General features: G+C 46.8%; 2 protein-coding genes across 4 annotated transcripts; both read left to right on the top strand.

Moving 5' to 3' along the window:
• Positions 1–733: 733 nt before the first annotated feature.
• Positions 734–16,051, top strand: LOC115048296 (far upstream element-binding protein 3-like). 3 transcript variants are annotated; one of them, XM_029509660.1, is made up of 19 exons: positions 734–844; positions 4,971–5,079; positions 6,489–6,522; positions 6,741–6,787; positions 7,149–7,220; positions 7,530–7,587; positions 7,689–7,851; positions 7,987–8,085; positions 8,240–8,341; positions 8,414–8,516; positions 8,807–8,907; positions 9,030–9,168; positions 10,264–10,424; positions 10,514–10,584; positions 10,785–10,870; positions 11,203–11,271; positions 11,568–11,639; positions 12,322–12,416; positions 12,758–16,051. In XM_029509660.1, the coding sequence occupies exons 1-19, from the start codon at positions 752–754 to the stop codon at positions 12,764–12,766; spliced, it is 1,683 nt and encodes a 560-aa protein (XP_029365520.1). In that variant the 5' UTR covers positions 734–751; the 3' UTR covers positions 12,767–16,051. The 3 variants fall into 3 exon arrangements, with proteins under 3 accessions (XP_029365520.1, XP_029365519.1, XP_029365521.1); XM_029509659.1 differs by having other exon boundaries at positions 6,738–6,787; XM_029509661.1 differs by lacking the exon at positions 11,203–11,271 and having other exon boundaries at positions 6,738–6,787.
• A 3,008-nt stretch (positions 16,052–19,059) lies between these two features.
• On the top strand, positions 19,060–24,498 carry LOC115048305 (PR domain zinc finger protein 12-like). The gene is made up of 6 exons (XM_029509676.1): positions 19,060–19,282; positions 20,560–20,625; positions 20,791–20,915; positions 21,491–21,646; positions 22,147–22,261; positions 24,011–24,498. Exons 1-6 carry the CDS (start codon positions 19,060–19,062, stop codon positions 24,496–24,498), a joined length of 1,173 nt encoding a protein of 390 aa, XP_029365536.1.
• The last annotated feature ends 3,093 nt before the right edge of the window (positions 24,499–27,591 follow it).

The following is a 27,591-nucleotide window of genomic DNA, read 5'->3' as shown; positions in this document are numbered from 1 at the left end:
GCTGATTCTTCCTGCAACTAATCCAAACACTCCTTTTCTTCTTCTTATTATTATTATTATTAAACTTCACTCTGCTCTCCACCTGTGGAGCTGGCTGAAGCACGTGACTGAACGCGGAAGCGGAAACAGAGCAGCAAGTCGCTAACAGCTGAGCAGTAGCAGAGATCATCTCCGGGAAAACCAACCACTCTGTCTGAGAAATCAGACATCAGGAATCTAACTCAGCCGCTTTAATGGCAAGAAGTTTTTAAAAAAACAAACAATTTTATCAAAGCAACAAAATACAAAAATTGAATCAACACTGAACTAAACAACACAAAGAAACACAACTGTAACCATGGTGACAGAGCAGTTTTAGACGTTATTGATTTATTATAAGACACGTAGCTTAATATATTATCCAAAACTACATGTTTATATTCTGGTTAGATAGTTCAGGCGTTTTTTCCAGGAGATGTTCTCCATTCTTATTTTACTTCAGAGACATTAAATATTTATTTCAGACACACTTGCATGCTTTTACCTCCTGGGCTTTAACAGGTAAATTAGTTTTTTCTTAACTTAATTATAAATAAACTGTCTTCTGACTAACAGGGGTGGTGCGGAGGTGCGGACTTTACTCCCGGACTGCTTAGTGATAGTCGGCGGAGTGAGACTCTGTCGTGTTCCGCTCTCTGACGGCGCTTCAGCTCAGCTAGCAGCCGAGCTAATCCGGCTAACTGCTAACGGCTAACGGCTAGCTAGTGGCGCTATGATGGCGGAGCTGGTGCAGGGACAGGCCTCGATGAACCAGCCGGGGCTGAAGTCAGACGGCCTGGCCGATGTTTTACAGAGGGCCCGGCAGGTAACAACTCCACCGGGGCTCGGCACGCACCCGTTCCGGGCCGAACCGGGCCGTTTAGATCGAGCCAAAGCACTTTTATTCGATTTCTCCCGTGTTGTGCTGCTGCTGCTCCGAACTTATGCTCCGTCAACACTCACTCACAAACAGACTAGCATGCTAACTAGCTCGGAAAGCGGCTCGGAGTTGGACTTGTGGCCGCCTGTGCCGACTTATTCCGGGCTGACACGGTCCGGGAGTCAGTTTAGGGACACTTTGTGGAGCTGTCAGCCGGAGGGAGCGCAGCGGGACCGGGGTGGGGGGGGGGTGGGGTGGGAGCGGGATAGAAGTTTGGCCACACGTGTCACTGAGGCGGCCGAGACAACCTGTTGGGCTGCGGGACAGAGACACGGTGGACACGGCGAGGACTTCAGCCCCCACCGGCTGTCCTCCACGGGCCGGGGGGGGCAACCAGACTGTGTTTAAAGTCTCATCCGTTTAGCACCAGTTAATGTGAGTTGGACCCCCCCCCCCTCCCAATAGGCTGCTGTTTACTGTAAGTTGGTTAGAAAGTAGGCTGCAGTTATATAACAGACCGAGACCATATACAGCTGGGAGGTGTGTCTGATCCTATGGGGGAGAGAGGAGGGGGGGAGGGAGGGAGAGAGAGAGGAAGGGGGGGGAGAGAGGAGTGGTGGAGGGAGGGCGATAGATAGGATGGTGGGATCTAGGCAGGGGTGAGGAGGGGAGGAGAGGTAGAAAGATGAGGTGGGAGAGAGAAGGGGGGGAGGAGGGAGGGAGAGAGGAGGGGGGGAGGGAGAGAGAGAGAGGGGGGGGAGAGAGGAGGGGGGGGGGAGGGAGGGAGAGAGAGAGGATGGGGGGAGAGAGGAGGGGGGGAGGGAGGGAGAGAGAGAGGATGGGGGGTGAGAGAGAGAGAGGGAGGGAGAGAGGAAGGGGGGAGGAGGGAGAGAGAGAGAGAGGAGGGGGGGGAGGGAGAGAGGAGGAGGGAGAGAGAGAGAGGATGGGGTGAGAGAGGAAGGGGGGAGGAGGGAGAGAGAAATAGAGGGGGGGGGGGGAGGAAGGGAGGGAGAGAGAGAGGATGGGGGGAGGGAGGGAGGGAGAGAGAGAGAGAGAGAAGGGGGGAGGAAGGGAGAGAGAGGAGGGGGGGGGGGGTGAGGGAGGGAGGGAGGGAGAGAGAGAGAGAGAGAGAAGGGGGGAAGAAGGGAGAGAGGATGGGGTGAGGGAAGGAGAGAGAAGGGGTGGGGGGGGGGAGAGAGAGAGAGAGGATGGGGTGAGGGAGAGAGGATGGGGAGGGGGGGTGGGAGAGAGAGAGAAGGGGGAGGAGGGGTTGAGGGAGAGAGAGAAGGGGGGAGGGGTGGGAGAGTGAGAGAGAGGGTGAGGGAGGGAGGGAGGGAGAGAGAGAGAGAGAAGGGGGGGAGCAAATGGAGACAAACAGACAGACAGACAGGCAGACAGACAGGATGGAACGGATGGAGGGTCTCAGGTAAGCTGGTGTCAGACACAGAACTCAGTTATTTCATCATTGAAAACGACTGACGCTGGGCAGGTCGTCTGACGGTGTCCCTTTGTGGTGGTCGTGTGTCTGTGGACCTTTGACCAGGAGGACTAGAAAGCTCAGGCTAAATGATGTGACCCGTTGTGAGAATTTGTTTTTAAACAAATAATAGTTAGTTGTATAATAATAATCATAATAATTATTATTATGATTATTATTATTGTTATTCATCATGCTGTCATTTATTAAAGGCTGTTGGTTTCAGTCGTACATTTTCTGACTGATTTTATGATGGCTGTTTAGACATCAGGTCACTGAGCAACACACACACAAAACACCTACACACTAATACACATATACAAAATAGACACACCGAGGCACATGCCTTGTGAGGATCTACATCTGTGCAGACCAGATCCTCTTGGACCCCGATGTTAGTCATGTAGAACTCGATTCAGCTCCAGCAGTGACCCCTCTTCACACAAAATCAGAAGTTTCCTTCTTGCCCCAGGGCATGATGGGATATAACAAAGTCTGCCCCTGAGCAATTTGTTTGTCAAACCAGAGATCAAATCCTTTTTTGTTGGATGCTGGCTCCTTGTGGGCGGGGCTTGGGGAGATGGCTGAGGGCTGTCTCTGTTTTGTTGTGACATCACAAAGTGTCAGAAGTCCTGACGGCTTGTTTTAAGGTTCAGTTTCTGAGTCCAGACTGTGAGGGGTTCTCTGAGGACTGAGGCCTGTGAGACTTTAACTGGATTGATGTAGTACCTGGACCTGGTTTAGGATCAGAGACCAGATGGAGGGCTACCTGTAGACCATATAGCTGTTTGGACAGTAGCTGAGTCATGTGTTAACAGGTGTAAACAGGTGTGAACACTGATTCAGTCCTGTGTTTAGTCAGAGCAGCAGGTTTCTCACTGGTTCTACCACTGCACTTCTCTGCTGCTTTATTATGAAGACATTCAAGGTTGTGTGTGTGTGTGTTGTAGTTAGCGCTGCAGTCAAGGTAAGGTCAGCTTGCAGCTAAAAGCTAATAGCAGTGAACGGGCTGTAGAGCTGTAGACTGAATAGACAGAGCAGACAGACTGTGCTGTCAGAGAGGATCAGGAATATGGTGTCCTTCAGAGGACGAACCACTGAAGACATGAATCTGTGCCATCAGCTGGCTGAGAATCAGACAGCTTGAATTTAAGGCAGTTGAGAGCAGAACTTGTAGCTGTTGTCAATCATCTGATTCAGTTGTGTATTGTTATTGTCTGTGATCCAGTGATCATCGATTAGCGTAATCAATAGAAAAGTAATCCCCAACTATTCCTCTTTTTTCACAAATCATTGATCCTTTTTCTGCTTTTCATCTCTTTGTGTTTTTCATTTTTAAAGTCTCCCCATATTCAGACTCAGCTGATTCTGTCTGACTCAGTTCAGTCTCGGAGAGAAGCTCAGAAAACAAGAACTAACTAAAAAATGGAGCCCATAGATGAGTCACATCTCTACATCGGACGCTCCTATTGGCTCCGGTGGGTGATGTCACAGCCAATCAGAGGCCTAGCTGTCAGAGTCTCTGGATCAGTCCTGTGTGTTTGAGAGTTTATTGTGTTGACAGAATAAAGACAATCAGATATTTAGAGCATTAGAGGCTTTGGAGCTGATTTTTCATCATTACTGCGTGGAGATATTTTTCAAATGATACATTTATCAGGAAAAATAAATGTAACTTGTTTGATCTCTCTTGAACATTGTGGACGTTTTATATTTAAATACTGAGCACTGTGTGTGTATCATTCATATTATCAGACTGGACAGCATGTCTCCGTCTGTCTGCAGCCACGACAGGAACCTTATTAGGAAGGTTCCTGATTGAGAGCAGGAGAACTGAGCTGAACAATAGCAACAACATTCAACTCTGACTGTAACTGTCCTCTTTCACTGTGACACCAACCTGCTGCTTTCATCGTCATCCAGTCTGGACGTACTGTTTTGGTCTCGTTTGTCTTGATGTGGTCTGCTGTCTTACTTAAATCAGTCTCAGGGAACTGACTTTCGTCTTGTTGGCGTCAACTGGAGAGTTGATTTCAGACTTGTCGGTCGGATCTGGAAGCTGACCTGGGAGGCTTGGACCCAATCCCAATGTTCACCCTACTCACTACCCCTAGCCCTCAAAAGGAAGCCACAAGGGGTAGGGCTTTGTAATCTTCCCTAGGAATGGGGACGACACTTGCTATGTCACTGTGTAGTTTACGTTCAGGCACGCAAGCGACTGCATAGTCCCAGCAGCAACATGGAGGCTACGGTTCATGTAAATTTTAATCCGCATTATTTTATTTTCATATGTAAACCCTGTTTGTACTCTGGGGTAGGGGGTGTGTTGGGACTGGGCATTAGTCCACCTCTAGTTCCGCTGGATTCATTGGTCTTAAATGTGGACTTGATTTTGGATTAGCTGCTCCTAATGTGAGGCTTGATTCCTGTGGTTTGGGACCTTTTCCCATCAACCTGGGACTGAACCGAAGAATTGCACACGAAAAACGTTGGTCCTAAAGTGGAGCTTGACATTGTTGTTTTTCAATCTGAAATTTTACTGTAGACTCACTGGTGCCAGTTTGGGACTTGACCTTGTCCTGATTTGTGTTTCAGATGGTGGGAAAAATGGGTGGAGATGCCATGTCTCACCTCAACAGCTCTTCAGGAAGTGTGGAGCCCTCGCTGTACTACGCCAACCAGAAACGACCCGGAGAGGACGGAGGTAAGACGGACACATCCAGCCACAGAATTCTCACCTAAACCTTAATATTTTTTTTACTTCAGCTGTAATTTTCAGCCTGAACTAGAACTTTTACACTCCACAGCTGCCACCAGCCCGAGAACTTGAAACCTGATCCAGATCCCTTTCTGTCTTGAGTCAGAACATTTTAGAACCTTCTACATCCTTTTCACCTGAACTTTAATATGAACTGAACCTCCCTTAAATTACAGACATTGACACCTTTAGACTGCATGGACCTGGACCTGTAGGATGCTTTGAACTAAAAGACAGTCAAATGTTTTATCTAAGACATTAATTCTTTCCTCAGATGTGTACCTGCTGAAGGTGTTCAAGATTAAAGCATTCAACTGGGTGGTTTGACTTTGTTTCAACTTTACAGTCTGTGGCTCCATCAGACTCAAGGTCTCTAAGGCTGAAAGCTCTAAAGGGACAAACAATTCATATCCTGATGTTTGGAAACCTCCATATTCAGCCTGATCTCATTTAAAGGTGCTGAACCAACAGCTTTTGTAAAAGCAGCTAACAGCTTCCTGTGTCGCTGCATCTGAAAGATAATTCATGCTTTGTTTGAGGAGAGAATGTTGAATTGGTCTTGATCTCCGGTAATGACTTTATATTTACTGCTGGCACATAGATATGCAGATGGATTCGGAATATTTGTACAATAGAAGTGTATACATTTCCCTGGAAGCTCTGACCTTGAACTGAATGACAGATCTCCCAGCTGTGACTAATTTATCCTTATCTCGGAAATGTATAACCCCCCATCACTGCCAGCAACATTTTTTAATACACATCATCCATTTGATTATAATAATAAGACTCAATTAGAAGCTTTCAGTTGATTCATTAGGACAAAACAGCTTCATGTTAAAACACTTTGTTGATGCACTTAAGCAAAAATCTATTCATACACATTTTCAGAGATGGTGGAAAACCTTCCATCAGTCATAAAACTACTTGCTGATGATCAAGAACACTTTACTGTCCCTATGTTTACGTTTACTTTCACTTTGTCATAATTCTTCAGTTTTAAGCAAACTCCCATATTTACCGTTTTTACTGAAGTGCACACACTTTCACGTCTGTCTTTTTCACTTACATAGGTCAGTGAAAACTTGCAGTAATGGAAGGTGGTGGCTCAGAAAACAAGGACATTACAAACACATAGAATTTTTCCTTATTGACGTGTTTCCCCAGATAAATCTTTCCAATGTCCTCATTAGGTGTGAGCCTCCACCTTTTCTCTGTGCAGGAAGTGAGGTCATAGGTCAAAGATTAACGCTGGATGCAGCTGCAGCTGTAAAACAGAAGCAGGTCCTCAGCGCACTCCCTGTTAGCTTAGCATTAGTCAGAGCTCATGTCTAATCTCTGCCTCTGTCTCTCAGTAGGTAACCAGCTAGCAGCCATGGGACATCAAAGGTACAGCCAGCAGTATATATTGATTTACACACACGCAGCTTCATACTCTCCTTTGCAAATAGACATCAGTGTGTGTGTGGAAGTGTGACAGTGGATAAGTGTTATAGATCTGACCTCCTACAGTCCACATCAACATAATCACTTATTGACACACACATTGTGGGTCTTCTGTGTGACCTGATATTAATGTGTGTGTCTTTGTATTTGTGTTGCAGCAGAGTAATCACAGAAGATTACAAGGTCCCCGACAGGATGGTGGGCTTCAGTAAGTACAACCTCTGACCTTTCAGGTGGTCCTGCTGGTCCGGCCTCTGAGGGGTTCATGGTCTTGCCAGGTTTTAGTTTTTAACTGCAGCTGAACTGATGAAAACAGGTCTGAACCAGGACAGTGATCCAGTCCTCACCCCTGTAATGTGTGTGTTCAGTTCTGCTGGCAAACCAGATGATTTATAAGCTGCTATAAAATTAAGCACCATAACTGAGTAGCTGTTGATGCTAACGTTAGCAGTGTAGCAGCTTCCACTCTCTCATGGTCAGGAGCCTGTTAGGACCTTTAACCTGATGGAGCGCTGATGATGATGATGATGATGATGATGATGATGATCTGACTCCTCCTTCTTCTCCAGTCATTGGCAGAGGAGGAGAACAGATCACCAGGATCCAGTTGGAGTCTGGCTGCAAGATCCAGATTGCTGCTGGTGAGCACGGGGACACAGATTCAGACCGAGTCTGGTATGAAAGTAGCTCCTGTTGGAATCCGCCCAAATAAGAGGGGGTGATATAAAAAACTGGCTGAGTGGGTGGAGCCTTGTATAAATTGCATTTGAGTGGGCATGGCCCATTATACATTTTGCAGTGTCGCCTCTCTGATCTTTGACCATCCTCAGATCCATTTGAGCGGGTCAGGCCCAGCTTCTCTGATATGTCCGTTGTTTTAATGCTGATCAGTGTGAAGGTGACACGTTGATGTGCTGTAGACTCAGCTGTGTAACATTTTGTGTGTGCAGACAGCGGCGGTCTGATGGAGCGGCCATGTTCTCTGACGGGAACCCCAGAGAGCATTGAGTAGGTTTTCAAACAACCCGTCACATCACTCTCACCTTCACCTGCTCCTGAGCTCCACCTGTATGTGTGTGCACACGCTGATTTCACGTTTGTGTTTACAGGCAGGCGAAACGTTTGCTGGTCCAGATCGTAGACCGTTGTAGAAACGGGCCAGGTTTCCATGGCGATGGGGAGGGCGGGGCCTCAGTGCAGGAAATGCTGATCCCGGCCAGTAAGGTGGGGCTGGTGATTGGTCGAGGAGGAGACACCATTAAGCAGCTGCAGGTACAGAAAACCTGAGACACCTCAGCAGAGAAACAATTGTTGAGGTCTCACCTGTCTGACCTGTGTGTGTGTGTGTGTGTGTGTGTGTGTGTGTGTGTGTGTGTGTGTGTGTGTGTGTGTGTGTGTGTGTGCTAGGAGCGAGCTGGAGTAAAGATGATGATGATCCAGGATGGCCCGATGCCAACAGGAGCTGATAAACCTCTTCGTATTTCTGGAGACCCATACAAAGTTCAGGTACTGATCCAGAAGTTCACCAGATTAGGACCCAAAAAATCAAAACCAGAACCACGTGACCTAAAAACAAGAACCCGAACAAATCAGAACATAGACCAGATGAGAACCTGAGAGCGCACACAGTCACACACAGCTCATCTGTTTCTTCCTCCAGGCAGCGAGGGAGCTGGTGTTGGAAGTGATCCGGGAGAAGGACGGAGACTTCAGGTCTGGACGCAACGACTTCAGCGCCCGACTGGGAGGAACCAGCCTGGACGTATGAGAGACACACACACACACACACACACACACACACAGTCTGTATTTAAAGGTCCCTCCCTCTCTCCAGGTTCCAGTTCCCAGGTTTGCTGTTGGTATTGTGATCGGCAGAAATGGAGAAATGATCAAGAAGATCCAGAACGATGCAGGAGTCCGAATCCAGTTTAAAGCAGGTCTGTTACTACCTGTATAATCCAGATTAAATTAAATCTCTTTATACCAATGTAATCCAGAATAGATTTTGTTTGTTAACCTCAATATGGTTTAAATCTTGTTTTAGTTCATATCCATATCATCGTTGCTGGTGTGATCCAGATTAAGTTAAAACCAGTGAAGCCGTTTATAATCCACACTGGTCCATTAATGAAACTATAATCTAATTCAGTTTAAATTGTTTGACTCAGTTCAGACTGTGAGATCCAGTTTAAGAAGCTCTGTTAACCTTTCAAACGTCTGTCCTCAGATGATGGCATTAGTCCAGAGCGGGTTGCCATGGTGATCGGACAGCCGGACCGCTGTCAACACGCAGTCCACCTCATCAATGAGCTCATCCAGACTGCACAGGTAACTCACAGACACACACACACACACACACACACACACACACACACACACACACACACACACACACACACACTACAGGGCTGTGCAGGCTGCTGAAACACTTCCTCTGATTCTGTTTGTAGGAGCGTGACGGTTTCGGCTCGGCCCTCCGGGGTGGGAGGGTCAGAGGTCGTGGTGATTGGACTATGGGCTCACCTGGTCCCCTACAGGAAGTGACTTACACAATCCCTGCTGACAAGTGTGGCCTGGTCATCGGTAAAGGTAGGAGGGGACGGGTTTCAGTCTGGTGATAAACTGGAGGAAGTGCTGACTGCACAGAGCACACACACTGACAGTATATTCACAGCCACCTTATTATGGGGTTGGTCCTCTGAGCTTCAGATAGTTCATCCCCTGGAGTCTCAACTCGGTGGAGCTGTGAGGTCACATCACCACCTGCTCTGTGATTGGTGGAAACTGACACTGAATTAAAATAATGAGTCAGATATAAAGATCATCAGGTGCATCTTCAGTGAACATTCTGCAGCCTGAGCCCAGAGCCCCACCTCCACCAGTCCATTTGCTCCATTCACTGTGTGTGTGTGTCTGTGTCTGTCGGTTAGAGAGAGTGTGTCTCTGTGTGTGTGTGTGTTGGAGGTCAAGAGGGTCAAGCAGCAGCTTCCAAAATAAAAGCAGCGTTACAAAAAAGATGTCAAGTACCCGGTGTTTAGACACCATATGGCCTCTTTGTGTGTGTGCACGTGAATGCGTGTGAGAGAGAGAGTTTGTATTTACTTCTTTCCGGTACTCCGTCCTGATAGGGGCCAAAATGAGGCGGTGTTCTTTCTGAGGTTCTGATGAGGATTAGTGTGTCCACAATGAATGGAAGTGAGTGTGTGTGTATGTGTGTTGTTCTCAGTTGAACACAAATTTAATTCAACAGCATTAGAGCAGGTAGAAATCACAGATTCACATTAAACACTGTTGGAGACAGCTGCACTGTTTGTACATTGACAATAAAGACAATACTTTCTTTTAAGAAGTCCTCGAGCAGATGAGTCCCCGGTTCGATTCCCAGCCAACTGGACTCTTTTCTTCATATTGTTCCTCCTCTCTTTGTCCCATTTCCTGTCTCTCTACAGTGTCCTATTAAAAAATAATGGTGACAAAAAACAGACACAATGTTTGACCAAAAGTTGGTGACCGAGGACTACCAACCAGAGATTGACTTCCTGTTATTATTAGATATTTCAGGACTTCATTCCTCCTCTTCTTCAGTGATACAGTGAATTAACTAACAAAAGTGTGTGTGTGTGTGTGTGTGTGTGTGTGTGTGTGTGTGTGTGTGTGTGTGCGTGTGCGTGCGCGCCGACGCAGGTGGGGAAACCATTAAGAGTATTAACCAGCAGTCTGGAGCTCATGTGGAGCTGCAGAGGAACCCCCCCCCCTCCACCGACCCCAACACCCGGGTCTTTACCATCCGGGGGACGGCCCAGCAGATGGACCTCGCCCGCCAGCTCATAGACGACAAGATCGGGGTGTGTAAAGCAAACGCACCTCACTGTGACGCCCTCTGTGTGAGTTAATGCCCCACCCAGAGAAATAAAGCTCCGTCTCCCCCCCACAGGGTTCAGGTATTATTAGTAATGGAGGATTTGGCTTCAGTCCCTTCAGCCAGGGCCCCGCTACGCACCAGAAGTAAGACACACACACGTCCTCTCTCTCATCGTATGTTTTTATCTGCACGTCTTCATTCTGACTCCTGATCGGCTGGTTGGTGGGCTGAGTCACGACCAGTTCAGTCCTGATCACACCTGGACTACACACCAGCCTATCAGTAGTCAGACTGTTGTATGACTGTAATGCTGACTGTGTGTGTGTGTGTGTATTGTGTGCAGCTGTGGCAGTGGTCAGACCTTCCTGACTGGAGTTTGGGGAAACACCTATCAGACCAGCTGGCAGAACCCTGGACAACAAGACCCTGGTACACACACACACACACACACACACACACAAACACACACAGGCAGCAGGCTGATGAAGGATCCAGGTTTCTTCTGGACCGGTGAACGTGGTCCGGTCTGGACGGCGTACCGGTTGGAGTGTTTAAATCTTCGTCTAGGTTGAGCTGATGGTCATCCAGTGATGAAGTACACTTTGTCCCTGTTGTGTAGCAGCACATTTGTTGTGTTTTACAGTAAGGCAGTTACTGCTCAGTGCGCGCACACACACACACATAAACACACACTGGTTTTTGTTGAGTCCAGTATTAAAGACTCTCTTTGTGTGTTTATGTGTGTGTGTCTGTGTGTGTAGGTCACAATATGGCACAGACAGGACAGATGGACTACTCTAAAGCATGGGAGCAGTACTATAAGAAGATAGGCAAGTCACACACACACACACACTCGTTGAGTTTTGTGATGTTAGACACACAAATTGAACTTGAACACACAAGAAGAGACAACAACCCTGTTGTGAGTTGGTGAGGAGGACTGAGATGTGCCTGTGTGATGATTTCACTCCTGACACAGTGACATCACAACAGGAAAGAAGGAAATGTAACAGCTGTGTTGTGTAGTGACGACTCACACATGTACTGTAGGGTTAGAATGAACACATGCAAATGTTGACTGTCACTCTGTGTGTGTGTGTGTGTGTGTGTGTGTGTGCACGCGCAGGTCAGCAGAACCAGCCTCAGAGCTTGATGACGGACTATAGTAAGGCCTGGGAGGATTACTACAAGAAACAGAGTACGTTACACTTTACCATCTGACCAGGTACAGACCAGACCACAGACCACCTGACCAGGTACACACCAGACCACAGACCACCTGACCAGGTACAGACCAGACCACAGACCACCTGACCAGGTACAGACTAGACCACAGACCAGGTACAGACCAGACCACGTGACCACGTGACCACCTGACCAGGTACAGACCAGACCACAGACCACCTGACCACCTGGCCAGGTACAGACCAGACCACAGACCAGGTACAAACCAGACCACAGACCACCTGACCAGGTACAGACTAGACCACAGACCACCTGACCAGGTACAGACTAGACCACAGACCAGGTACAGACCAGACCACAGACCACCTGACCAGGTACAGACTAGACCACAGACCACCTGACCAGGTACAGACTAGACCACAGACCAGGTACAGACCAGACCACAGACCACCTGACCAGGTACAGACTAGACCACAGACCAGGTACAGACCAGACCACAGACCACCTGAATTGTTTAGCTGTTGTGCCTGTTAGTACATTAGCCTAAATAGGTTACACCAGGAGCAGTTCCTGAAGAAACTGGCTCCTCTGGTCTGGTCCTTCCGTGGTCCAGGATCTACCAAGCTCAGGTCAGACCAGATGAGGGCTCTGAGTGTGTGTCACTGATGTGTGTGCCGTTGGGTTCCTGTTTGTAGGTCAGTCGTCTCAGAGTTCGGTTCCGGATTACACTGCAGCGTTAGCAGAATACTACAGACAGCAGCCCTACCTGTGGAACCCCGCCCAGATCCAGGTAACAGACCACCAGGCCCCTAGAACAGGTTCCAGGATGCTCCTGGTCCAGGTGAGTTGCAGACTGAGGAGTGCCGTGGACCAGGTCAAAGAGTCTACAGTTTTTTTTCAGTGGTTAACATATTACCTTTGATCAGTTGATTCAATAATCCATCTCTGTGTTCGCTGCTTCCTGTCTGCAAATCTCTGAACGAGTTGCATGTGTTTGATGCCATCAGCACAGGACGATAGAATGAGAGCACATAAGACCAAGCCATCTGGATCGCAGAGTCCTGCTGGTCTCTGTGTGGTCTTGCCCGTTCTGTCTTTGACTGATGATGTCATTTCCTGCCCATATTTTAGGATCACTAGAGGCTCCTCCCTCACCAGTGAAGGCCTCGGATGGTCGTCGACGGCAACCGAAATCGGGGTTTCCTAGCAACGCTCCACCGCTTCCTCCTTCCTTTTGTAGAGAAAAACTAAGGATTAACTGAAAAATCACGAACTCTTTTCTTTCTGTTTTTTAACCTTACAAAGTTGATATTTTGTCGGGCAGATGTTTTTGGACTAGCCTCTGGTCTCTCCTCCGTGTAGACCTGGTTTTTCTTTTTGTTTTATTTTTTATCAAACTTGAACTTAAAGATGTATCAGTGTGGCTTTGAACAAAAACAAAATCCAATATAATCTATATTTTGTCTAGTTTTATTTTCCAATAAGAAAACGGTATAAGGCTTAGCAGTCTTGAGTAAGAGAATCAGATATTATTTTGTTGATGATAATGTTTTAAAGCATGCGTCAGATTGTGTGTGTTGACTCTCGGTTACTTTTTTTTTTTTTTTTTTGGCATAGAACTATTTTAATAGCACCGGATGGAAATGTCATGTTTTACCGTCAGAGACAAACTGTTTTTGTACTAAATCTGTGCTCGCTGGGTCTGTTTCTTTTTGATCTAATTTTACCTGTTTAGTCGCCATCTTGGAGGTGCAATGACGCGTTTATTGTTTTCCTTTTGGTTTGATGATAGTTCTAATTCCTGTATCTCTATAGTGATTCTTTAGTTTTTATGATGTAATGATGAATAAATGACGATTTATATTGCGTTGTCTAAAGCCAGATCTCTCTGTGGTCAAACACTCTGTGTCTGCCAGGGATCGAACCTCCAGCCGACAACACATTTCCCGCTTCAACTTTCATACAAAGAGCGGGAGAAATTCTATTTTCTTACACAGTGAAACTTAATTATTGTTGTAACTTAGTTCTGCATTTCTACTTCAGCCATTTGTTTGTTGCTGAACTATGAAGTTATTGATTCTGGCTAAATGTGACATTTAGCAAAACAATGTTCTGTAGCAGAAGGGTGTGTGTTACCTCAGCTGTGCGTTAGCCGGGATGAATGTTTGCTAGCTGTGCATTGGGTACATGTTGTGTGTTAGCTTGGTGGCTCGGTTGTGTGTTAGCTGAAGTGGATGTTAAAGTGGCAGACGTCTCAGCAGAAGGAGTGTTTAAAACTTAACAGTTGATATTTTCTACTGAACGCGTGTGTAATATTTTTGGTTGTGTGTTTGTGTGTGCTAGCTTGGATCTGTATCCGTTAGCTCGATGTGCACTAGGTTAGCTGTTAGTGAATGGCGAAGTGAGGACATTCACATCGGCATCATAATTCTGACTAAGCGCAGCAAGAGCAACCGGCAGTTATTTTAATTATCAATTCATCTGATCAGGAAATTGTGAAAATATTTTTTCCATCATTTTGTTTCTTAAAACGCCACAAAACCCAAAGATAACGCGTTTCCTCTCGCAAAGCTCAAAAGCCAATTAGTTCTGTTGAATTGAACAGTTTTTTGATCAGAATCTTCCAAATCTCTATGATTCAATTTCATGTCTGTTCATCTGCGGTAATTAGATGGCTACAATGCAGCAGGTTATCATTAATGTATGTCGGCCTTTTGGCTAAAAACAAACTAAATGATAAACACAAGTTAACACAAGTAAATTAATGTTAGCTAGTTAGCTACAGTGTTAATATACATTTAGCAGCTTTTATCCTGTGCAGCTAGCGGCTCAGGCTAACTCTCCCAAACTGCCAACATGAGGTTATTACCTCGATAGCTAGCTAGCTTAGCAAACGCTGAGTGTGTTGTGGCTGAATGTTTGTTTGCTAAAGTGAACCGTTGATTGGTTTATTTCTGATTCTTCGGTAGTGTTTTTGAGTTTCATTGGATGAATGAGGCGTTTTAAGATTTGGGGGACTTTTGATAACATCAATTGAACGTTGCTGCCATTTCTATATTTTTATGAACATCAAAGTTTGCTTTTCATCTGATTCTATTTATATTTGGACGTTTTCATGAATTCAGATGTTGGTGTATTTTTGTAGAAGTTTTATTCCAGCCTTAACTTTGTAGTCACAGTGTGTGTCTGTTTGTGTGTTAAGACTGGATTTTACTTCCTAAACATGCACAGTTTTTGTTTCTGGCTTTTTTCTACTTGTACAGATGTAAAAGTGTTGTGTTGTTTCTCTTCTGGATCAATTTCGTCTTGAAGTTGTGTTATTCAAAGTATCACAACTCGACCCAGTGACCTTTAACAGCTTTTTGTTGAACTTTACAGAGACATTTATACATGTGTGTATTTGTAGATATTATTCCAGCCTTAACCTGTGTGTGTGTTTTGGTTGGTTGTGCGTCTCGACTGTCTACTGATCGGCTTGTTGACCTCTGCTGATGTGAGTCTGCCTCATAGTGTAACTTCACAGACGTTTGTGTGTTTTGCAGGTGTGATTCCAGCCTTGTCTATACGTTTATTAGCGTTGTGTTTTCACCTGTCCGGTGTGCGTTTGTGTGTTAGCTGGGTGCGTGTTGGACCACAGGGGGATCTGGCTGTTGTCGAGTTGAATATTGAGTCGGTTGTTGTGCTGCTTGAATGTGTGATGGTGATGATGATGAGTTCTCCTGTTCAGGGGTCTATTTAAATCTGTTAATCCAGTTCTGAATATTCAGTTTGTGTGTCTCCACTTGGCGGTGCTCTCTTTGTTGTTTGATTCCCACATTGTGCGTCACCCCTGAGAGAAGCTGCGTGTGTTATGATCTCAAGACTGCTAGGCTGACTGTCTGTTGTCTGTCCCGGTCCGGACGCCTCCACGGCAGCAGGTCGGCCGACGCTTTTCCACACGCCTGTAATCGGACCATGTGATTAGTGTGATGTCACAGGCGTGTCGAAGAGCCCCGCCTCTTGGTGGCGTGGTGGCTCAGCGGCGAGCAGAGCTGTAGCCCCCAAAGTTGTTAAAAACCTCCGGAGTGGTCTGGGACCTTGAGTCTAGATCTGGATCTGGACTCAGCAGGGGGTCACACAGAGCCTCCCGCTGATCCAGGACCAGAACCGACCCACCGTCACCGGTCCCCTTCGGTTTAGCTCTTCCTTGTCCGGCCCCTGGTACTGAAGGGGCGGGGCTTTTTGGTTTCATGGTTTCTGTTGTTTTTCTAATGGACTTTTGTCCTGACTGTAACCTGCAGATTTTCTATTAGATTCGGATCAGCTGAGTGAACCCTGAGCCACCAGACTGTCAGTGGCCGAGGGAGAGGAAGATGAAGATGATGATGATGATGATGATGATGATGATTAACATGAGGGCTAATAAACAGGCTCATTCTTTCTGACTGACTGTGTTCTTATCTCTGTCATCACTATCTTCTCATGTCCCAACATCAGTAGTGGGATGTATCATTTATTCATGTTCTCAGAGCAGATGGTCTGACTGACGGTGTGATGTCATCTGTCATTAAGACATTACTATAATCACACACACACACACACACACACGCCTCCTGACCTGTGGGATCGATCAGCAGCTCTGAGCGTTGGATGGATTAATGAGCAGGAAGACTTGGAGCTTCAAGCTAACCAGCAACTTGTTAGTTTCTGGTCTCAATCTAGTTTCAACATGATGTTCGTTTTTTAAATGAAGCTCCATTTAGAGGGAAACAGACCAGGAAGGAGGGGAGGGGTTAGGGGGTGGGGCTACTGTGTGACTGACAGACTGGACCGCCCAATCAGGAGAGAGTCAAGAACAGGTCAGATCCAGGACTCAGATCTGGTATCTCAGTTTTTTGGATGATTGTAGCGACATTAGCAACATTAGCCTGCTGATGAGGAACATCAGGAGTCCACCTTTGTCTCCAGAAGCTGAACCACAACAGGATCAATGTGATGCACATATTTAATGTAAGAGATGGAGACAATGACCGAGAAATCAGACAGGAAATAGACACTTACTGGCAGAGTGTGTGTGTGTTTGTGTGTGTGCGTCTTGTGGTGTAGAGCAGAGTGCCGGTGGTCATAAAGTACAGGAAAGAGCTCGGTAAATACAGATGAACTCTGTGTGGTTGTGTGTGCGTCCTGATTAAACATTAAAGTGATGGTAATCTGGACGGCGTCCAAATGTTTCCCATGATGCTCGGGGACCACTGAGGCCATAAACTGTCAGTCTGAGTTCAGCTCGCTGTGGACATCTAAACATGAAGCTGAGTCCGTCCCTGTACAAATCTGCAAGGGGCCCTGATCCAGATCCAGCAGGTTGAACCTCATCCCAAAACAGAACCAGACCAGTTCGGGTCCAATGGATCAAGACCCAGACCCCCAGACAGAATCTCCGTCGGATGTAGACCTGGACCATCTGTAGCTGGTCCAACTACAGGTGATGATGATGATGAAGAGGAGCGTTTGATTCTGGTTCCGGAGCAGCTGATGATGATTAAAGTCTTTTTAAAGGCGGATTATTGTCGCGCACACGCTGCGTCTGTCCGACGCATGAATACTAATGAGGCCGCGCGCAGCCTTAATCACGTTAGCGGAACAATGTTAGCGCGCCATTTGGGCCCATTCCCACCCCCCCGGATCACCCAGCGGCCTCGCGCTCCTCGCCTCTCTTGTCTTTACGCGTGCCAGTCACCTGTCGCCCCCCCCGCAGACTTCCAGTCGTCTTTTCTGGACCAAAGCGGGCTGTGATTGGCTGGAAGGAGCGCGCATAAAGGCGCAGAGGACACCGGGACAGTCGGAGCTTTTTGTTGGCCAAAGCTCATTAAAGCTCATTAAAGCTCATTAAAGCTCATTAAAGCGTGTCCTCCTCCAATAGGAACGCGCTCTCCATTAAGAAACTCCCGCTCGGCCCGCGTGCAGCCGAAGTCCGTTCACTGACTCCATTCAAAGGGAAACATTCAAATCTGCTTTTATTCCCGGATTTTCTCCTTTCTGTCCCTGCGGACAAAAGAGCAGCCAGCAGCACGAAGGGCGGACCGGGACCGGGACCGAGTTCACATGGAAGTCTCAGTCTAATAATAATCATAATAATAATAAAAGAAGGATATTATTTTTCTATTCCAAATTAAATTTCACAAAAAAGAAAAAATAGGATTTTTAAATCCTCCTCATCCATCATTCAGATTAAATCTTTGGATATTTATTTTCATGATCCATCCGACTGAGAAATTTGATTCTCAACTAAAAATATTTTCTTTCTGTTTCTTCAGTTTCTGATAAAAGGTGCTTTTTTTTATTTAATTCTATTTAATTTTCGTTTTTCTTGTTCTTTTTCATCTCGTGAGAAAAATATTTAAAGTCAATTTGAATCAAATTAAATTTCATTCATTCATTCAGATGTTTCAACCGAAAGAAACGCCACAATGAAAGCGCGCGCGTGTGTGTCGCTCACGAGTGTCGACAATAAATGTTTAAAAGCTCATAAATACAGATCAGACTGAAAGAGAGAATAATAATCCTGTCGATCTGTAGGAGGAGGGTGAAGAAAGCAGCTGTTGTTTTGCTAATCTGTCCTCTAATCTGTTTTCCTGCTCTGTCACTCACACTGACCCCCCCACATTCCTCTGCTTTTTTTTGCCTTTGTCATTTATTTTGAAGACATAAAAAACTGTGACCGAAAGCAGGACCAGGACCACGTCTGATTCTGCTTCACTTCAAAATCTGGAAAAAGATGGTCTGAATCAGGTCCAGGTCTGTATTAATACAGAGAACGCCTCCCAGTCTGGATTCAGAACCTGAACCTTAAAACCAGCCTGTGATGTCACAACAAAGCACCTTCAGTCAGGCCCAAGCCACGCCCACTTGGAGCCAGCATTAATTTTTGTCTTTTACCTGAGAAAGCAGTCTGCCAATCAGGATCGAGGATCGGAGCTGGAAGTGATGCACCAGGTGTTCTCTGAGCAGGACCAGGTCTGAGGTCTGGACCTGTAGAACTCACGTTGGACCAGGACCGGGACCGGGACCGGGAGTGAGTTCCTGCTTCTCTCTGGGAGTGTGTACCTGGTCCGGCCTGGTCTCTTAAGTTGTAATTGAGTGTCCCAAACCAGAAGACAAACGGCGGTCACAGCGCCTGGACCCCCCCCCCCCCCCTCCGTGAAGAAATGGAGGAGGTGATAACATCTCATTACAGACTGTGTATATAGACTGCACACACACACGGACACACACTCTGAGCAGCAGCTCCTTTAATTCGGCTCTGCAGACCAGAACCGGCTCTCAGTTCAGACCTTCAGGCCTCTTTTTCAGCTTTACTAGAAACAGAAAGAACAACTTTTTATTCTTTATTCACACTTTTCATTTTGATTTTTTTCTTCTGGAGCTCACCGCCTCCCGGCCCCCCCCACCCCGCCATGGGCTCCGTGCTGCCCGGGTCATCTCTGGCCCTGAAGCCGCAGCAGCCGCTGTCTCTGGCGGACGTCATCACATCGGACATCCTGCACAGCTTCCTGTACGGCCGCTGGAGGCACGTGCTCGGAGAGCAGCATCACCTGCAGCACGAGGACCGCACCGCGCCGAGCGCGAGCCCAAAGACCGCGTTCACCGCCGAGGTCCTCGCGCAGTCTTTCTCCGGAGGTCAGTGACGACACTCATGCACCAATTAGATTCAAGTTAGGGAATCAATTAATCAATTAGTCGCCTGAGATCAATAACAGACAGCTTTGATTATTACAGACAGAAAATTATTTTTAATCAGCAAACTATTAATGTATGATGACGTCAGCAAAAACGACGTTAAAATTGAGCTTTATTTTCTTTGATCAGATTCACTTTTCCCGCCTCAGTTTGTTTGATATTTTAAGCTGATTAATTAGGCACGCGCTGATTAACTGGACCGGAAACAATTAACCAAGGTTCATCTTTTTTTTGCTCTTTAATGTGTGTGTGTGTGTGTGTGTGTGTGTGTGTGAGGTTAAGAAATTCTCTGTTTGATGTAATAATAAACAGAAATAAACGGAAATTATACTTTAATAAAAAATCATTTCTTTGTTTTTATAATTATCTATTAAATGTAATAATTTGTCAGGTGAACACCGTCAATAATTGATGCGTTTGATCTTTTCAGCCGCGCGCCCAGAAACTAAAAAAACTCTCTCAATTAAGGATTCGTTCATTAGTTGATGAATGAATGAATCTGCCTGTTGTTGAATTCATTCCAGAAATAACAAAAATAATTTTACTTCGTTCATTTTTTTTTTTTACTTTTTTGTTCTGAAGTTCAAATGGAACAAAATAAAGAAACAGTTTTTCCTGAATTTGGGGGGAACATTCGTTTCCGTATTTGGTGAAATTCGTTCGGAACAATTTTCCCGGACGGGGGGCGCTCGGTCCCGGGCCGGGACCTCCCGGTTGGTGGGCGCTTTTTGGCTGATTTTTCTCCACAGGAATTTAAATCCTGGCGTTTGTGCTCGTGGCATTTATGAGTTTCTTCTTTTCTTCTTGTTGAGCTTTAAATGTGAAAACTTCTCCGACTTTTATAATCATTTAAATCTCTTTTCTCCTTTCTGTCAGAAACAGTTTCACGGTTGGGACCGACTGTGAAACTGTTTCTGACAGAAAACCGGAGGAAGAATTTCTCTTTCTGATTTTAATTATTTGATTTTATCTGATTTCATTTGATTTCATTTATTCAGGTACTTATTTTTTTATTCACTTTCCACATTAAATGTGACTTTATTTTCTTCTGGTGGATTTTTATTTCTTCCATCAGCGGCTCAGTGTGTGTGTGTGTGTGTGTGTGTGTGTGATTCTCTTCGCGGAGTTTTTTTTTTATATTATTCTCTCAATGTTCAGTTTCACAAAGATGATGGTGGTGATGATGATGATGATGATTTCTCTGTGTTTGGGTCCAGAGGTGCAGAAGCTGTCCAGTCTGGTTTTACCCAGTGAGGTGATCATCGCTCAGAGTTCAGTTCCCGGTAAATCTCTTTTGATCAGAAACATTTTATTTCCATTGGAATGTAATGTTATTTGTGTGTTATAGTAAAGTGTGTGTGTGTGGAGGCTGCAGGCTCATAGGTGTGTCAGGTTGAAATTGTCAGGCTCGGTGTGTATTTGTTGATGTTTGTTGTGTTGTATTTCAGGGGAAGGTTTGGGGATTTTCTCAAAAACCTGGATCAAGGCAGGAACAGAGATGGGACCGTTCACCGGACGCCTCATCTCACCTGAACACATCGACTTGTACAAGAACAACAACCTGATGTGGGAGGTAAACATGTGACCTTTGACCTGACAATGTCAACGCTACTCATTTGATTAAATTTAACTTTCAATAAGCAGAATAAAGAGCAGCTAACTTCTACTTGCCTTTAATTAAGCTACCAGCTAACTGACTGCTAGCCAGTTAGCATCAGGAAATAGCGACCCGAGCTTCACCGAGTGCTAGCACAGTCAGAAATCAGTAGAGCAGCCGACAGGAAACAGGAAGAGGGACCTGCAGGTCCTGGGGTGGAATCCAACTCAATTACACCTGCAACAAACTGCATAACTAACTCTGAACAAGCACCATAACTTACTAACTTGTTAATTAACTTGTTGGCCATTTGGAAACTAAATAAGCAATGAGCTAATAATTAATTAGCTGCAGCTGCTGGAGGTTAACAGACAACTATCAGCCCATTAAATGAATGAACCAGGTGTATAAGTGTGGAGGTAACCATGTGCTAACACACCTAGCCACAAATCTAATGGTAGTTTGTTCTATATTGTTGTTTGAGGCAGCTGTTTAGTTAGTGAAAGGTCACATAAACACAATATGACCTGCCAGGTGTTTCTCACCGTCAGGTGTTTAATGAGGACGGAACCGTCAGGTATTTCATCGACGCCAGTCAGGAGGATCAGCGGAGCTGGATGACCTACATCAAATGTGCTCGGAATGAGCAGGAGCAGAACCTGGAGGTGGTTCAGATTGGCAGCAGCATCTTCTACAAAGCCGTGGAGGTCAGTGAACGCATCACCCTCTCACCCCGACCCAATAAACCCCCCCGTTTGTTTTTAGAGACACTTTAATATATCCACAATAATATATTTAATAATACATTATTCCAGAAACGATAAAACAACATGTATGTCTCTGCAGTAAAAACAGAAATAACGCCAGTAGAATATATTATATTATATTATTGGTCATATTTTATTATGTCCTGGTTCAGTAAAAGACTGAGCCATTATCAGGTTGATTTTTGGTTTAATTTATATTAATCATATAATATAAAATATCTCTATAATAATGAGCTGATTACCTAAACAATAACATGAGGCGTTTACTGAACCAGAATAAAATGAGTGAAAACAACTTTTTTTTAAATTTCCATGTTTAGACCTCGTTCAGGTCTCTGTTGCCCCCTGGTGGTCTAAAGACAAAAGTTCGTTTTGAATTGAAGCTTTCTGTTACTTCCTGTTGTGAGCTCTGATTTTTAAAGTCCACGTTGTCTCCTCAGACCATCCCCCCAGACCAGGAGCTGCTGGTCTGGTACGGAAACTCCCACAACACCTTCCTGGGAATCCCTGGAATTCCAGGAGGAGAGGACGAACAGAGCAAGAAGAGCAAAACTGGTAAAGATGATTGATAATTGATTATTGAATATTATTTTATCAGGATCCTAATTTCAGAATAAAAGCTTCTGGACTTCATGGAAGCAAAAACTTTTTTGACACTGAATCAAATCCTCAGATTGAAATGCAGAAATATTAAAACACTGAGACATTGAAGCCAAAAGAGATCAGACAACATTTAGTTTTAAAAGAAAACTTAACATTCCAGGAAGTTTGAAGAAAAGTCATCACTTCAAAATAAGAGCTAGTGAAAGATATTTTTAAAGATTATTTTCAGACTTAAATAAGCTTTAATGAGAGTCATCAGATTTCAATAGTTTTATTCAAAAAGCATAGAGATGACACAGAGACAGTTAGTTGACCTCTCAGGGCCACCGTAGTTTCATAGTCTGGGACTACTTTCAACAGCGGATTTATCCACTTTTGGTGCTGTAGTGTGTTTGTGGCAGCAAGACATGTCAAATGAACAGTGGCAGGATCAGACCAGGATTGTGTCTTTGGTGACTTTTCTGTCAAAAACCTTAGGACCAGATCCTGGTCTTTCCTTGTCTGTTTTGGTCTCTCCTGGTCTGCCTTGTTCTCTCCTGGTCTGTCTTGTTCCCTCCTGGTCTTTCCTGGTCTGTCTTTGTCTTTCCTGGTCTCTCCTGGTCTCTTTTGGTCTCTCCTGGTCTCTCCTGGTCTGTCTTGGTCTCTCCTGGTCTCTCCTGGTCTGTCTTGGTCTTTCCTGGTCTTTCCTGCTCTCTCCTGGTCTTTCCTGGTCTCTCCTGGTCTTTCCTGGTCTCTCCTGGTCTCTCCTGGTCTGTCTTGGTCTTTCCTGGTCTTTCCTGGTCTCTCTTGATCTTTCCTGGTCTCTCTTGGTCTCTCTTGGTCTTTCCTGGCCTCTCCTGGTCTCTCTTGGTCTTTCCTGGTCTCTCCTGGTCTCTCCTGGTCTCTCCTGGTCTCTCCTGGTCTGTCTTGGTCTTTCCTGGTCTGTCTTGGTCTTTCCTGGTCTCTCCTGGTCTTTCCTGGTCTCTCCTGGTCTGTCTTGGTCTTTCCTGGTCTTTCCTGGTCTGTCTTGGTCTTCCCTGGTCTCTCCTAGTCTCCCTCGGTCTTTCCTGGTCTTTCCTGGTCTTTCCTGGTCCCTCTTGGTCTCTCCTGGTCTGTCTTGGTCTTTCCTGGTCCCTCTTGGTCTCTCCTGGTCTGTCTTGGTCTCTCCTGGTCTTTCCTGGTCTCTCCTGGTCTCTCCTGGTCTTTCCTGGTCCCTCTTGGTCTGTCTTGGTCTCTCCTGGTCTCTCCTGGTCTGTCTTGGTCTCTCCTGGTCTCTCCTGGTCTGTCTTGGTCTTTCCTGGTCCCTCTTGGTCTCTCCTGGTCTCTCCTGGTCTCTCCTTGTCTGTCTTGGTCTCTCCTGGTCTCTCCTGGTCTGTCTTGGTCTCTCCTGGTCTGTCTTGGTCTCTCCTGGTCTTTCCTGGTCTCTCCTGGTCTCTCCTGGTCTCTCCTGGTCTTTCCTGGTCTCTCTTGGTCTGTCTTGGTCTTTCCTGGTCTCTCCTGGTCTGTCTTGGTCTTTCCTGGTCCCTCTTGGTCTGTCTTGGTCTTTCCTGGTCTCTCCTGGTCTCTCCTGGTCTCTCCTGGTCTGTCTTGGTCTCTCCTGGTCTCTCCTGGTCTGTCTTGGTCTTTCCTGGTCTCTCCTGGTCTCTCCTGGTCTCTCCTGGTCTCTCCTGGTCTGTCTTGGTCTTTCCTGGTCTGAACTGAATCTGCTCCTCCACCTGACAGATGAGTTCCACACCTGTGAAGGCTCCTCCTCTTCCTCCTCCTCTGGCTCCTCCTCCTCCTCCTCCGGTCTGGGCCGGATGCGTTGCGTCATCTGTCATCGCGGGTTCAACTCCCGCAGCAACCTGCGGTCCCACATGCGGATTCACACGCTGGACAAGCCCTTCGTCTGCCGCTTCTGCAACCGGCGCTTCAGCCAGTCATCCACGCTGCGGAACCACGTGAGGCTGCACACCGGGGAGCGACCGTACAAGTGCCACGTCTGCCAGTCCGCCTACTCCCAGCTGGCCGGCCTAAGGGCGCACCAGAAGAGTGCCCGGCACCGGCCCACCGGGGACCCTGGAGCCCAAGGGGGGGGGGTGGTGGTGGTGGGGGGCGGGGCGGGGGGCGGGCACGTCGCTCATTCGCCACCCCCCCCTCACCCGCCACAGCTGACGGCCGTGCCCCACCCCGCGTCCCTGGTCCATCACATCCCGACCATGGTGCTGTGAGGGGGCGGGGCCACCGACACCCACCGAGACTACATGATCAAATACTGGACTTGGACCGGGACTCAGATGGCCAGTTACCCAGGTAGCCAGCTGATCCATGTCAGTCCGGTCCAGACCGAGATGAGATCCAGACTCTGGGCTCAAATGTAATTGTGACTACCTGGGTAACAGTTCCCTCTGACAGCTGACTGGGTCCAGTCCAGAAGGTCTGGTCCTTGGGAGACCAGGGCCGGACTGGTCTGGGGTGGTTCGGTCCAATTTGTCTCCTGTTGCTTAGCAACCTTGAAACCACATAACTTTCGGTTTAGCTCTGCTGCAATGAATGCTGGGATATGTTGGTCGTCCAGCAAAAGGACAGCATGCATGACGGATCATGACGCAGTCTGGACCGAACTGGTCTCCAAAGGCCCAGACCTGAACTGGACACAGCTGCACACACACACACTGGGTGCTGCTGTATACTGTTGCATGATGGGACATTTTATTCTGTGTCGGTGTGAGTCGTGTATCTCTGAGATGATGATGTTGTGCTTTGCGTTGCATGCTGATGGTTGTGTTACCGTTTGTGGTGTGTGTGATAAAATGGGAGACGCTTCGGACACAAGATCCCGCTGAGATTCTGGAGGTAGAGTAGGAAGTCCAGCAGATATTAACTTTATTATTATTATTATTATCATGTCTGTGGTTCTAAAGCTCTGGCTCCGGGCCCAGATCGGGTCTGTAAATGTTTTGAAATGATTCTGATTTCTGATCAATATGTGAAATAATCAAAGTACTTTTCTGCTCATGTGATGTAAATAAGCTCCAAACTGTCGAGAACAGAATGTGAATATGAAGATGAATTTATCTGTATGTGTATCCTGAATAAAGGCTTTGCCTCAACACTGATCACCTGGTTACCATGGATACCTGTCAGTGGGCGGGGTCTATGAGATGAACTTTAGTCCTGAAGTTGATGTTGAAGCAGAAAAATAGTCCAGTGTGAAGATGATGAACATCTTCAGGTCTGAGGTCCCGGTCCAAGGACCACAGGGTCGTGGTTAGTGGTCAGGGGTCGGGGGTCACTGCTGCTCCATCAGAAGAGCTCCTGATAGAAACTGTGGATCTGCAGAAAGTCAGGGTGAGACAGACCTTCAGTCAAACCTGTTCCAGACTAAGTCCAGGCACAGTAATGCTTCTGTCTGTCTGTCTGTGATTTCAGGATCAGCCCTCATGTCACAGATGTTTCCAAATGTGTGTCCGGTGGGCTGCAGCTGGGAGGTGGATCAGACGGGGATGCTGAAACGTGGAGGAGTAGAATAAAATAATCACCACTCAAATAATGTACTGAAGTCCAGGATTCAGGTTCCTCCAGGTTCTTCAGGTTCTTCAGGTCCCTCCAGGTTCTTCAGGTTCTTCAGGTTCCTCCAGGTTCCTTTAGGTTCCTCCAGGTTCTTCAGGTTCCTCCAGGTTCTTCAGGTTCTTCAGGTTCTTCAGGTTCCTCCAGGTTCCTTTAGGTTCCTCCAGGTTCTTCAGGTTCTTCCAGGTTCTTCAGGTTCTTCAGGTTCTTCCAGGTTCTTCAGGTTCTTCAGGTTCTTCAGGTTCTTCAGGTTCTTTAGGTTCCTCCAGGTTCTTCAGGTTCTTCCAGGTTCTTCAGGTTCCTCCAGGTTCTTCAGGTTCTTCAGGTTCTTCCAGGTTCTTCAGGTTCTTCAGGTTCCTCCAGGTTCCTTTAGGTTCCTCCAGGTTCTTAAGGTTCTTCAGGTTCTTCCAGGTTCTTCAGGTTCCTCCATGTTCCTTCAGGTGAGTGAAGGAATCAAACTGCATGAAAAGCAGTTTGAGCCAAAAGAACTCAACTTAATTTTTCATTCTGCAACATATTTTTTCTCCCAAATAAACAATTTAAGTTACAGGTCTCTGCTGGAGCAGGTAACCCCAGAAGGGGACAGAGACAGACCGGAGACAGACCGGAGACAGACCAGAGACAGACTGGAGACAGACTGGAGACAGACCGGAGACAGACCAGAGACAGACCGGAGACAGACTGGAGACAGACCAGAGACAGACCGGAGACAGACTGGAGACAGACCAGAGACAGACCAGAGACAGACTGGAGACAGACCAGAGACAGACTGGAGACAGACCAGAGACAGACCGGAGACAGACTGGAGACAGACCAGAGAGTGACTAGAGACTAGAGACAGACCAGAGACAGACCAGAGACAGACCGTAGACAGACCAGAGACAGACTGGAGACAGACCTGAGACAGGCCAGAGACAGACTGGAGACAGACCAGAGACAGACTGGAGACCAGAGACAGACCAGAGACAGACTGGAGACAGACCAGAGACCAGAGACAGACTGGAGACAGACCAGAGACCAGAGACAGACCAGAGACAGACTGGATGACAGACTGGAGACAGACCGGAGACAGACTAGAGAGAGACTGGAGACTAGAGACAGACCAGAGACAGACCGGATGACAGACTGGAGACAGACCGGAGACAGACCAGAGAGAGACTGGAGACTAGAGACAGACCAGAGACAGACCAGAGAGAGACTGGAGACTAGAGACAGACCAGAGACAGACTGGAGACAGACCAGAGACAGACCAGAGACAGACCAGAGAGCGACTGGAGACTAGAGACAGACCAGAGACAGACTGGAGACAGACCAGAGAGAGACTGGAGACTAGAGACAGACCAGAGACAGACCAGAGACAGACCAGAGACAGACCAGAGAGCGACTGGAGACTAGAGACAGACCAGAGACAGACCAGAGACAGACCGGAGACAGACCAGAGACAGACCAGAGAGAGACTGGGGACAGACTGGAGACAGACCGGGGACAGACCAGAGACAGACCAGAGACAGACCAGAGACAGACCAGAGACAGACCAGAGAGAGACTGGAGACTAGAGACAGACCAGAGACAGACTAGAGACAGACCAGAGACAGACCAGAGACAGACCGGAGACAGACAAAGTCCACGCTGACTCAGATTTCTCTGTGCAGCAGAACAAACAGCTCCCATTAATCAGGCCGTCCATCAGAGTTTGTTTTGTGATGTGATGAGCTGATTACTGCGAGCTCTGTGAGGCAACATCAGAAAACACA

The sequence above is a fragment of the Echeneis naucrates genome, chromosome 9 (assembly GCF_900963305.1).
Source record: "Echeneis naucrates chromosome 9, fEcheNa1.1, whole genome shotgun sequence".
In the NCBI taxonomy this organism is placed as follows: Eukaryota; Metazoa; Chordata; class Actinopteri; order Carangiformes; family Echeneidae; genus Echeneis; species Echeneis naucrates.
This window is presented reverse-complemented; position numbering and strand designations above follow the sequence as displayed.